The sequence below is a fragment of the Solea senegalensis genome, linkage group LG19 (genome assembly GCF_019176455.1).
Source record: "Solea senegalensis isolate Sse05_10M linkage group LG19, IFAPA_SoseM_1, whole genome shotgun sequence".
NCBI lineage: Eukaryota > Metazoa > Chordata > Actinopteri > Pleuronectiformes > Soleidae > Solea > Solea senegalensis.
This window is the reverse complement of record NC_058038.1, coordinates 17517595-17531290: the sequence shown is the minus strand read 5'-3', so window position 1 is coordinate 17531290 and position 13696 is coordinate 17517595. Positions and strand designations below refer to the sequence as shown.

Genomic DNA, 13696 nt, shown 5'->3' with positions numbered 1-13696 from the left:
ACAGATTCAGCAAGGTTTAAATTAAAGTTTAGATTAAATTGATATAAATTTCTAAGCACAATAGAAACTTAATATAAAATATTTATAACTAAAAGTCAGTAGTGATTGTGTGAAATCATGTTTATTTTAAACATGGGTGAAGCTAATAAATCCGTATGTGCACAAAAAAAGGTCCATAGATTTAGGCTTTAACACCGTTTACTGTTATTCAAATTCAAATTCAAAGTGTTTATTGTCATATGCACAGTAAAGAAACACGTTTCCCTGTACAATGAAATTCTTACTTTGCTGTCCACTCAAAAACACCAGCATAAAGTATAAAAGTATAAATATACATAAGAAAAATATAAATATTACAAAGAAACTAAAATAACATATATGCATAAAATAAGTGTAAACATATGCATATATGCAAGGAATGAGAATATTACAAAAAAACTAACATAACATATATGCATAAAATAAGTGTTAATCTTTGTTGGTGAATTAATTTCCCTCTCATACCATCAGAGATGTATATGTTTTTATTACTTTTCTCTTCAGCTAAAATCCAGTTGACTAAGACTCATGTTTTAGTAATAGCGCCATCATCTGGACCATGTTGTGACAACAAATATTCTACATATTCTAAATATCAAAATGTTTGCTATAAAACAGACTCAAATATGAGGATACACAAGGCATTGTTCTTTCATAGATCATTTTTATTCAGATTGAGTGCTGAAAATAAATACAAAACATTTTTTTGGAACACATCTGGTAACGTGACAAAGACCTGTTCCTGTCAGCTTTTGCTCCTCACAAGAAAACAAAACTTTCAGATTTTTAACTTCGGCAGCTTCAGCTGCAGTTTGAACAAAACTCCCACTATTACCTAAAGAGTAAAGCTGTGGTGACCATTCAGACCTGCGAGTTTCTTTATTTTTTTGACCCATCTGAGTGTAAACTGCTCATGTGTTGCATGAACAAATAAATATGAGGACACATTGAAAACGATGGCACACACTTTGGTGTATAATGAGTTGTAGGTAGATTTTCTCAGGTGCGCTGCTAGTAAAAGGTTCTTAGCATTAAAACCAGATTAGCATCTAAGTGCTATGGCAACCACACAGACATGTAACTGAGTCTAAGCTAACTGTATTAGTAGCACATTCATTCACATCGTAAATAAAACAAAAACTGACCGAGATTAGAACTGAAACACGTACTCCATTACCCTACACTGGGAACCTGCATAAACCTGGATTAATTACAAGGGCCAGTTTGAATCGTCTGTCCTGTAAAAGGCACTGGCATTCTAGCAGTATACTCTCCTTTACTAACAGCATCAGATAGAGACATTCAATGCCAACAAAGATCATGTTCTAACACAGATTTGACATCAATATTAACGGAGGAAGATGGAGACGTAACTAAAGGAGTTATTCAGAAAGACGAGAGTAAAAACTGAGATGTATTTTGGCAAAAAAAGGGCAGCCATCGGCGAGACAGGAAGTAGTTCAGTGTGTGTGTTCAGCTAGAACTATGAAACTAAACTACTCTGTGGAAGTGTTAGCTCATATATGTGCACGAGTGTGTGTGTGTGTGTGTATTCAGTCGTCGTCTACGTTAAGCTGCACTAGGACAGAGGAAAAGTCAATATTTTATATTTGTACATTATGATACAAAAAGGGCACTGGGTATTTATGCGAGTATCTATGGTAACCATTCATCCATGTGACTGGAGACGTTTGAGAAGGCAAGTGGGAATCGTGTGTGAGTGTGCCAGGGAGAGAGAGAGGGGGAGACAGGTTGTTTAGTCATCCACTCCGATGTTGCGGAACAGGTATGACATGGACTCTCCGTTGTGGATGCGGCGGATGGCCTCTGACAGGATCATGCTGATGTCCACCGTTTTGATTTTTGGACACTGGAGCTTCTGGAGCTCGTGTGGCATCGTGTTGGTCACCACCACCTGGAGGGAAAGAGACGCGTGTGAGATGAGAGAGAAATGGACAAAATATTTGACGTGGGGCTGTTGTGGTCACTTTTCCACTATACAGTCCTAGCACTACTCGGTTTGGTACCGTCAAGTCGTTTTTATACACGACATAATCTTTGTTCAGTACTTCCTGCATGAACTGAAATACGGCTCAACAGGTTGTGATTTGGCTCACGGGCGCTCGCCGGCTGTCACTAAATACAATGTTTCTGTTAAAGCCTTTGCGATTAACTAATTGTGTTGGTTTAAATTACAGGTCTGGTTTTTAGCTTTGCTTAATCCAAACGTTAAAGGCATATTTCACCGTTTGAAAGATGAATGTCTATTAAAACTGGGTCATCTATGTAGTAGAAATAATATTTGAAGCAAGTGCCTTTTTGGCCGAGAAAGGCAGAAAAATGTAATTTTGGCTCATGTAGATGAACGACAACAACTCCCAGCATGCAATGCGCTTGCTGCCCAGTGAGAGTCTCAAGCTTCAAGTGCGTCATTTGACTCAGCGTAGGGCAAAATTGGAATGGGAAAAACAACTCAGTGGAAAACTGAGAGAGGCAAAAATACTACTGCTATTCTAGCAATATACAGCAGCTTCAGAGTCATTGTGATGGTTTAATGTGCTGTTGTGAGGAGATTAGAGGCTGTCTACTACTCCCCCTACTGTCTGTTAGCGGAAAAGCAGCCTTGCAAGGTCAGGGCTGCCAGCCTGGAGTCGCCGAATCAGGAGGTCTTGCGAGAAACACAAATCACACTCGCCAGGTATATCAAGGCAGCGATGGCGTTATTTTCGTCCATCCTGACAGAGCCAGTGAAAAAGAAGCAGCGAGAACCGTTGTCGTAGGAAGTGAGGAAGAGGAAATGACTCTCTGTCCGAGCGAGGGGCCACACGTGTAAGCATCAGACTGGCTTTTATCAAATGGCAAGAATTGAAAAACACAAAATGGATGCCCACCAGCATGGACATGGCTCCACGGCTTGTGTTTGCCAGCTCAAAGATCCACTTTACGCCTTTAAACCACTGCAGGGAACATTCCCTCTGCTGTGTCAGCCCCAATTGTACATTCCAAAAGGACAGGTATCCAAAAACTCACCTCATCGATCGCAGACTCCTCTATCAACCTGGGAGCGTCCGAGGACAGGATGCCATGTGTTGCCATGACATAAATCTTGTAGGCCCCTCTTTCCTTCAGTGTCTCTGCTGCTGCAACAAAACTGTCCACATCATCGATGATGTCGTCCTGCAGGAGAAACAGAGCCGTCACATAAAAGAAGTAATCAAATACATTTTCAGTTCCAGGGAAGAAACATCTCCCTGCCTTTTGGAACAGGAACAGATTTTGAAATGACTTTTACTGAAGGGACGACGGCAGCATAAGAAACGAGGCGGTCCTTGTTGTAGCACTGAACCAAGCTGGACAGCAACACGGAGGACAATGTCATGAGTTTAAACATCTACCAATCACACTGTGTGACAAAACATGAGTCAGTGACATCAACAGCAGGAAGTGCAACAAGCAACACTTTATTTCTGCCCATTAATGAGGAGAAATCAGACGTATGATCCTTTACAATACACAAGCCGTTCTGATTTCAACTAAATGGACTCAAAAGAGAATTTTAGATCCCCTTCACGTTAATATAAAATCAAGTACAGAGTTACCCTGAAGCAATGATTCCCACAGTGTGGGGCCACAGCCCCCTAGTGGGCTGAGAGGGAACTGCAGGAGGGCAGTGAAAAAGTTAACATTTTTAGTTGTGTAATGAAGTTTTGAGTTACTATATGTACGATAACTTCTAAGAAATGCTTATAAAAAAAAGATGTAGTGTTTTTCTTTTATCTGACCTCATATAGCAGTTAATATAGAAATGATATATCAATATTGTGACATGTTATGTGTAAGTATCCATTGCCAGCCAGTCAGCATACAGGCCTAAACACTTCAGTATTTGCACTCAATATAATTTTGTTAATTAAATAAATCACCTTTCAAATATCACATGGTTCAGAAATAAAGTGAAGTGGACTGAATATTAATTTGCTGTAGTTTGATGAAGTTTTACATAATGTTTACATCAATTTGCATGAATGCGTTGAAGCCAAACCAAGCGCTCACCACAATGATGGCGATGCGTCCTCCTACATCTCCTACCACAGTGATGGGAGGCTTCTCTTTAGGGATCAACACTGAAAACAACAATAACAAAAGAAGCGCAGGAGACTCAGTGACACGTAGAATGTTTAAACGACCTACTTTATGACATTTGTACTCATAGTTGATATTAATGCGTGTGTATTACATGGTATCTCCATGCTGGGGTGAATGGCTCCAGTGGTCTTGACGGTGGGCGGGGAGTGTCGCCCGTCTACCTGGTCTGATTCTGCGTCCTGAGCTTCGCCGTGGATCACTGCGATACCCAGACGCAGACGTTCTGCAAACGACTGAGCCCTGCACACACAGACATGCCAATGTGCAGATGTTAAAGTAAATATTAAATGTATTCAGCAGCAACAGTAACGGAAGCTCCGTGTCCTCTGAAATTTCATAAAATAAATGGTCAAATTTGCACTGTTGTATTTACTTTTCATTACTTAAAGTGCGCTAGAACGTAATCAATTACAGAATTAGGTGGTGTAACGGTGCAGTAAAGAGCAGAGGGCGAATTTATGTGTAAAAACTGAGCCTGAAATGAGGCGAATCAGGAGCCATTATTCCACAACTCTCCCTCCTTTTTCTGTGTTTAAATGTATTGGTAAACTGATGTAGGAAAGAGGGGAACGATAGCTACAACAGACAAAAGGACATAAGTCAACACTGAATACAGGAGCTTTAAGGTGAAACAAAAATCCACAATTCATGTCAAAATAAACGGAATTATAATAACAATAATATTTGCTTCCATTGAATTATCATAGTGTTGACTCTGACACACCGAAGGCAAGTCAGTAAAACATGTGTCATTTCAAGTTTGGACCTTTAACTTCCTCAGGCGAGAAAGAGTTGACAAAGAAGGAACGTAATCCCTTACAGATTAGAAAGTGTTGAGATCTCACCTTTTGGCAGAAGATGGCGATTTGGCCACTATCACAGCGTTTCTATAGTCGGGAATCTAGACGTTTATGGCAAAGAAAAACAAAGTTAGGATCACATTTGTTTACTATTGAAAAACACACTTTCTCCTAAATCAAAACTTAGATTAATTAGGGTTTAGAAATAATTGAATTTTCTGTGCTTGGCCAATATAAGACAATGTGTTTCCTGTCAGTCTGATGGTGCTCACTGAAAACACACCAAGACAAATGAACAGCTGAACTGAAAACTGACGCTCCTCTCAGGAAGGCAGAGAGCCCTAAAGGCAAATACCTCCCTACAGCAGGGTAAAGGTTTAAAACAACAAAAGCGACATAATAGAAATCATGTTGTGTAATGTCCAGGCATGCGTGAGACTTTACCTCCTCCTGTATGTACTGCAGCAGGAATGGCGAGGCTCTCAGATTGTCCACTGGGATGTTGAAGAAGCCTTGGATCTCTTTCTGATGAAGGTCCATGGTGATCAGGTGAGTGAGACCTGCACAAACACAGGCCGTTTGACAACGTTATTGTTTATACATCTTCATCTGCACAACGTTAAACCCAAAAACACTTCTCCTACTCACCAGCTTTACACATCATAGAGGCGATGAGCTTGGAGACGATGGAGCCCCTTTTCCTCATCTTACACTGCTTGCTGTAGGGGAAGTAGGGGAGGACACCGGTGATGCTTCTGGCACACGATGTCCTGCACGCATACACCATGATCAGCATCTCCATTATAGTGGTGTTCACATCCCTGACGCAGCCAGGTGAGACGGGAAGAAGAGGGAGGGGAACACAGTATTAAAGGGAGAAGCTTTAGACGAAAAGGTGAGACTTTTATTTGTGGTCCTTCTTACTTGGACACAGTCTGGATCACAAAGACATCTTTGCCTCGCACAGACTCTTGGATTTGTACCCGTGTTTCTATGGAAACAAAGGGGGTGTGAGGCAGTATTCAGACACACACATTTGCACAGCTATTGTTCTTAGGATGCTGCATTGACTTCCATTCATTTGGAAAGCCTAAACAAAGCATTATCCTGAACCACAGTTCAATCAATCATAAACACACAATCATATGAGGTTCTGCCTTATTAGGAGCAGATTTTACTCTACTACTGGTCCTGACAAGGTCAGTGTTTACCGTCTATGCCAGAAAAGTGGTAACAAATACAAGTCAACACACACACGCACACTCGAGGGAATAGCTTCAGTTATTACCGTCTACAATCTGAAACTTTCTCTCTCTTTCATAAACAATTGAAACGTTCCCCGTTGGGAAAGTGGTCTCAAGGCCTTTGTACAATAATAAGTGAAATTAAACTTTGAAAAGGGCGGAAAAAAAATGGAATTAGTCCAAAAATATAAAAGCCGCAGTATTTCTCAAGGGAAATTCCATTGCTGTTGTGAAAGCTTGCACTGACTGGCAATATTTTCAACATGCAAATAAACTGCATGATAAAAAAAAAAAAAAAACAACCCAAAAAACAAAAGTCCATATGCAAAGGCCTTATGACTTATGTATGGTGTATTTTCCATGTGCAGGATAAGATCACCACATTCGTCAAAACATCCTTTTTAATAAGGTGTGTACAGTCTTCTTTGCTTTATCCTCTATTGCCTATAATCAAGCAAACCATTCTGAATCCCCAACACAAACATTTCCATCTTAAGCCAACAATAAATGGATAAATTCTTATATATAGACATGATATGGCTCTAAATCTGCCTTTAATGCTCTCCTCTGCAGTATCTACTTCATGCACAAGAAGCTGCTTCTCACCCGACACCATCTTACCTCTGTTAGCTTCCTGGTATACCTGCACCTTACCGAGCTCCACCCCCAACCGCCTGAGAGAGTGAGATGTAGAGGGCGACAGGACAGGGAAGGAGAGAGGGAGAGAAAACCACTTCAGCTTAGGTTTGCAATGTAAGACCTGCTTCACTGGCATAAAAAGACAGATAAATGCTGACGCTGCAACTTATATAGCTGATGTGTGTTCATATTCATACAGAGATGTAATGTTGTGTTATTTTCTCTGTACCACAAAAACACATACATTTTAAATTGGAGTTTAAACATACACACAGACTTATTTGTTCTTGAATTGTCCCGTTTACGTTTACAGAAACTTGTGTTATCATTCGCGCACACGCTGGAATTTAGCGGCTGATAAGCCAGGCCGAACATTTGTTTTCTAAACATGCACAGACTCTCATGTCCTTGTGGAGTCTAGTACTGTAGTGTACACTGAGCATTTCCACTCGCTTCTGCACTTCATGAATGCTGTGTGTTTACACACAACACGTCGCGATGTGCACAATAATGCAGCTCGTGGTGCAAGGCGAGCAGATATTTCATGCAGGCTACAGATGGTACGAGGTCAGAGGTGACATTTTCTATATGAAGGAAGAATGTTGTAGAAATTCAGTCTTGCTTGGGGGCAAATTCTCCACCACACGAGGGCTTCCATACATCATCTGCTCTGTGACTCTTGTGTGTTGATCTACATTACGCAAAACTGAAATGCACATCAAGATGTTTCGCTTCTAACCTTCTCTCAGAGGAGGACTCTGCACCAATATACAATCCCAACATTAGACGCCACTAATTCTTGCCCACCGGACCTTAAATCTGCACTCAAGCCCATTTTCCGTCGCCCAATCAGCTGACTGTCATGGGTACAGCTGGTCTACAGTCATCCAGACCATACCATTTTATTTTGATACCCCAAGAGACGGATGCAAAAGAATGGGACAGTTGAGGCTTGTTATTTTTGTACTATTCCTATTGGAAACTCAAAAAATACAAACCGTACTGTACCAAACCGAAGCGTTCCACTTGATAGAAACACGGCTTAAGACTGAGAGACTAACACCTCATTGTGTAACTCATACTGTACAGGCGAGTCATCCACTTTGTTGACTGAGTTGTCTGTAGTTTTTCAGCTGGTGACCTTGAACATGAACGGGTCAATTGGCTCCATTGTTTGTTGTGGGAAAATATAATGTGTCCTTTGCTTGCTCATTGTGCCTCTCTAAGGTTTATGCAGAATTTGAAAAACTGTTTAAAGAAACCTGAGGAGATTAGAATTTAAAACTTGACAGACCATGACAATGTGAAATTAAGGAATTTAACATATCAGGTTTCTAAGCCACCTTTTTCATTAACACTTGAAGTGTTCCCTTCTTTAACAGCCTTGCAAATCAATATTAATATCTTTTTTGTATATAAAACACAGAAAGAAATAAAATACATAAATATAAAAGCTCCACATCTAATGCACAAGTTGAATATTTGCTGTTTATTAATAATTATGCTGTATGTTTACTGTTTGTAAATCTAAACCATCCCAGCTCTGGTTAGCCAGATAGGAGAAACAGCAGTTAAGGAAGTGTCACTGTGAAGGCATGTTTAAAAATAATCTAACAGCTACAGCAGCTACATTTTATCTGATAGAGAGAAACTTGCGTATGTTATGAACCAGCTGTGCAGTAAGCAGTTCTGCCTACAATGCTGTGCTGTGCTGTGTTTGTGCCCCTGTTTTGCATGTTGGTTGAAGTCAACATTGACTCTTGTACTCACTCTGCAATTCTCTTGCTCAGCTCGCGGCTGGAGGGGTGCGAGTTGGCCGTGAAGATGACCAGGCCGCCCTTGGTGTGGTTCATGTCTTTGGGGTCTAGGCCGCTGCTCTCCCCACACTCAGGCAGTGGATCCCGGGGCACCCACGCTGCACTGAGACCTTCCTGCAACGGAGAAGGAGGAGGAGGATTAGTTACTTCCTTTAAAATGCGTTGTGTTTCTTTCGAATCTTAGGCAAGGGAGGAACAGGAAACACATTTTAGTTAGCGTTTTAAGATGCACGATAAACCACTGAGCAGATTCTCAGGATGTTCATGTGCCATGTGCCTCAAAGCAAGAGCCACGACTCCACAGTTACAGCACTTACTAGTTGATACTTCACAATTTAAGATATTGCAGTTTTCTTTTCCCCCACACAAGTGATGTACACATCACATGTTTCTATGTTCCATACAGGACATTGCTGTATGTCCATACCTTTGCCATTTATAGTAGTGTAGAGGTCCTCTTGATACACCCCGACTCGGAAAGCAGAGTATCTTATGAGCACTTCCCACAAACCTTAGGAGGAACTTATAAGGGGCTTATGAGGAACCTCCGCACTTCTACTACAATTCCACCTTAACATCATCTTTAATTTCTCCTTCTGACAACGTAGCACATACATCATAGATCACACCTTTACTCACATTCACTTCCCCCTCTTCTGGAATTATGGCATCCACCTTTTTCCCTCTTATTTTCCCTATTTTCCTAGCCTGCCCAAGCTGCTGCTCACTCCTGCAGATCACTAAAAGTGCACCATTTGGGAGAACTCGCACATCTATCCCCTCACCAACACATTTTAATGATTCAGCCATTTTCAAGGGATTCTCTGCTTTAAACCCCCCTGCAGCTTCGTCTTTCATCTTGAAGATGATCCTATGCGCCTCCACATCCTTGACCTTGATCCTTTTGCCCCCTTCCTCTGAGTAAGGGAAGTCATCTTGGTTTTGCTCTTGCTTTCCCATTGCAAGAAAGGAGTAAGAGAAGTAGCTTCATGAACTAACACCGACAACGCTCGCACAAGTCAAAAAGAAATTGCAAAAGATGTTCAGTATCAGCACAGTCCTTCCATACTATTCCAAGTTCCCCAACACAGTTCAAAGCTCCCCGCACAGATCAAAGTCCTGCTTTTAATAAAAAAAATTAATATTTATATTGTTAGGTCTTTTTCACACTTAATAGCCCGCTAGACTCGCACTCGTACGATTGGGGACTTGGTTCAATTGGGGGTTGCAACGTTCAGCCGATCCGGGTTTGCTTTCACACTGCACTTTAGTGAAACAAACCGAACCTTTTGAATGCACATAATAGCAAAACAAGTCCTATCAGTTCTGTCACATATACACTGCAACAATGGGCTCAACATGAGCAACCGACGAGGCACTGCTCTACTGTGTGGGCAAATCCCAGAGCTTCCATTTTCCTGCCAATTAGTTTCAAAACTTTGTTGTTCTTGTGGGTGCTTACTAAGTATACCAGGGCCTTGAATATGAGCCATTTCTCCTGGCTATCCTTCTACACGTGCATATGTTTTGGTTGTGTTTACCCACAATGCCCTGCGTACCGAGACCTACGTTTTAGGCGGACTAGAGTTTGTGTCTTTGATGCGCATCAGAGTTCGGTTGTGCATTTGCATCTCCCCAAACAAACCGGAATTTCCGAGCAAAGCTAGCTTAACTAGGATTAATAAGGGCCGGTGTGAATGCATCCTTACATATAGACCAGTTACATGAAGAAACCCCAAAACTGCCTCAATGGCAAGATGGCCATTCCTTTCAACATTGACAATTTACTTCAAGGAAAAGCTGTTGTTCTCTGGATTCATATATAATTTGCAGAGCATTTGCAACTGTCTCTATTTACTAGTACTGTGTTACACTTGGGCTTCTGCCTAGCCTCCATCAGTTGTGATGTTAAATGCATCATGCCCTGTGTGCAATGTGGTAATGTTGCCAGGCGACATGAAAACAACACTGCTGGTATACTGAGAAAGAGAGAGAGAGTCATACAGACAGAGTCAGGTGAAGCTGATGGGCTTAACCATACTGTGTGAACTCATTTGGCTTGGCTTGAATGTTGTTTATATTATTATTTATATAAGTTACATAGTACAGCTTTAAGATGAGAATCAGCTGTTAAACTCTCACGTTGCAATGATTTGTCTAACCACACATATAAAGCCTACTTATAAGCTAACTGACTGCACACTACTTATTCAGTCATCGTGTAATGCACAATGCAACTAATACTTTAAAAGAAGGCATGTATAAATAGCACATGTGTACAATAACAAATAAATTGGAGCAGTGTTACAAAAGCTGTCTTTTGCTATTGGGAAAATTCAATTAAAACAATTCCCCAGGGAGCAATTCAAGGGCTCACAGAGAAGATATAACAAGATTTTAAAAAAACAACATAAACAAATAACCATTTAGATTGCATACTGGAAGTGAGTGCAACCCTGTATGGATATGAATGTATATTAAAGAAGTAAATAATTGAGGAGCTTGAAAGCCTTAGGAACTAAGGTTGTCCTTCACCTTCCTTCTCCTTCTACAACCAGAGGACAGATTCTTAACTAGCAGACCAATGATCTTTGACTTTTCTGAAGACAGGTTATGGAAGAGATAATGATGCTTTCTACTCAAGGAGGAGAATCAAGCTTCCAGAGATATTGACTTTTTTTGGGAATGTTCCTCAATACTAAGGAGATTCTCATGAAATGGTCATTTACAGCTAAACACATTTGACAAACTACTCCTGGGGGAAAAAAGCAGCATGGCACACCATATGTCACGGAAAATAAATAATGCTATAAAAAGCTTTTACTTTGAAGGGCAGTGGCAGTTTCTAGTATTTCTAGTATTCATCCCTTTTTAATCAACCTTCCTTCATACGCATCATATTTGTTTATCATGTACAATTCCGTTGATTATAATAATATTATAATTCACGTTGTATTATTCACGCTCTTTACACTGTATTGTGCACAGTCAGTTTTTGGGGGTTCACGCGCAGTCAGGATTGTTGGGTTTAAAGGGGAAAGAGCTTCTGCTCAGACAGACTTAAAAGATGTCAGAAAACCTAACCTGCAAAAACATGTCAGAGGCAACCGTGTGCACTCAGGATGAATGGGTAATTATCATATTAAACCCTGAGTTAAGTATCTAACTTTAAACTGCGAGTTTTATCCCCTTCAGTTGCTGTAACTCGTGGTTTCAATGAGCCGAAGCGCTCGCTCACGTCAACTGACAACAGTCACGACATTAGCTGTCTCGCGTTGCTAAGCTAACAGGACAACAGAGGATTTTGTGCTTAGCGGCGTTGCATATTATCTCTCTGGAGATGGTGTACAGGGAGTATGGAGATATTTCAGGCACAGTCTGTGTCTCAGGGGGTGAACGCGTTAATTTTAACGGTGGGTGTAATGATTTAAATCAGCGGCTACACTGAGCCGGATGTAATATTATAAGACAACGTTAGCTACCGTTAAGAGTCAAGTACTACCGCGATAGCTTGTACAAATAATCCTGCCGTGGTTAAAGCTCCTGGACGCGTGAATTGATTTCTTTGGCGCACGGGGAAGCACCTCTGTCTGGGGAAACACGTAGAACACACTAACTAATACCAATTAAAATTCACAATGTTGAAAAAAAGATGTATATCCTTACCAGCTTGCGTGTTAAGTCCGGTTACAACCTGCAACCGATAGTATATGATTGTATAATTCTGCTCTTTTCAACCTGCTCCCTTCACTCTACAACTGAGTGCGAGGTCTGTGTTTGATTGACGTATCACGCAGCCAGTCACAGGCCAGAAAAGGCTGAAGGGGAGGGTCCGAGGCGCGTTCACGTGTTCTTCATAAATCCGGAAACTACAACTTCGTTCGAGACAAGTGGTTATTATTGTTTACGTTATGTTCAGGGTCGACACATCAGTTTATTATGCATATATTCATATGTACTTTGTCATTTTATTGCCTCTCACAGTAAATCATCCAGACTCGCTTACCACATTACCTTTCTCAGTTTCTCAAGATATGGAGCCCAGTCATTTAGAGCTTCTAATTAGTTAAGGTATTTGTTTATTTGTGTATTTTTAGCTCATATTCAGGCAGTGATACATCTCCCAAAACAACACCGTGTCAAAACAACAATCAGAGGTGTGTACATAATCCAGAACTGATTTGTAAAAAAACAAAAAAAATTTCAATTTTTATTATAAATTCTCTCAGTGAATTTATAATCTTTAAAAATATACTTAACAATGTAAAAAAATAAAATAAACACCACTACTATCTTGGGAGTTGTAAGCTTTGTGACTACCCACTTGGGGGCAGTGTTTTCTTGTGCATGCTTCACACACTGAATACGTGAGAGGACAACAACTCTTAAATTAGGCAAGCCCCTTCAGAGAGAAATGATGTAGGCCTGAGATGGATAGGTTTACGTATGAGAATGAAACATTGAAACAAAATCATGAATTTATAGCTTTCCGCTATACCCTCCATTAATCATGTACATCTGAGGAGTTCTTCTCCTGCTGATTTATCTTCTTTTCCGGGTTTTCTCATCTGCTTTCTAACCTTTAAGTTGTCCTTGTCCCCAAAGCATTGAAGGTTTAAAGTGTTTGCTTGATGTCAGTCAGTCCTTGTCTTGTTTGTTTGAGCATGTGATGAAAGGGAGTGTCTGACATACTGGTAAAGAATTTCACTGCCCCCTATCACCATGAAAGCATGATCTCTCACACACACACACACAGATAGAGAGAGAGAGAAAACAGAACTCTCTTTGATTCCAATAGATTTATCAAAGTGAATCTACGTCTCATGCATCTACAGCTCCTTCCATTAGACATATACAGTGTTGAATCCTGCCTCAAACCCAGTGTTCCTGTCAAGCAAATACCACAGGGTGATGGAGATGGAGGTTGGTGAGGTCCAGGTCAACTCTTGAAAACAAAGCATTAATATTTCAAGCATTAGTGTGAAAGCAGCTCCAAGGACAGTGAGCCTGC

The 13696-nt window shown here is 40.7% G+C and overlaps 1 protein-coding gene across 1 annotated transcript; it reads right to left on the bottom strand.

Moving 5' to 3' along the window:
* Positions 1 to 684: 684 nt before the first annotated feature.
* Positions 685 to 12475, bottom strand: LOC122785634 (phosphoribosyl pyrophosphate synthase-associated protein 2). Its single transcript, XM_044051522.1, has 11 exons — positions 12352 to 12475; positions 8639 to 8799; positions 6851 to 6903; positions 5910 to 5976; positions 5634 to 5806; positions 5430 to 5545; positions 5031 to 5086; positions 4277 to 4425; positions 4093 to 4163; positions 3070 to 3216; positions 685 to 1954 (listed from the first exon to the last, which is right to left on the bottom strand). Exons 2-11 carry the CDS (start codon positions 8719 to 8721, stop codon positions 1796 to 1798), a joined length of 1074 nt encoding a protein of 357 aa, XP_043907457.1. The 5' UTR covers positions 8722 to 8799; positions 12352 to 12475; the 3' UTR covers positions 685 to 1795.
* Between the last annotated feature and the right edge of the window lie 1221 nt (positions 12476 to 13696).

Coding starts and splice junctions, on each gene's coding strand:
- LOC122785634 (XM_044051522.1), bottom strand. CDS start 8,721: ATGAACCACACCAAGGGCGGCCTGGTCATCTTCACGGCCAACTCGCAC. Junction 4,164..4,276: donor CCCCAGCATGGAGATACCAT/GTAATACACACG, acceptor TGTTGTTTTCAG/TGTTGATCCCTAAAGAGAAG. Junction 1,955..3,069: donor AGGAGTCTGCGATCGATGAG/GTGAGTTTTTGG, acceptor CTTTCCCTCCAG/GTGGTGGTGACCAACACGAT.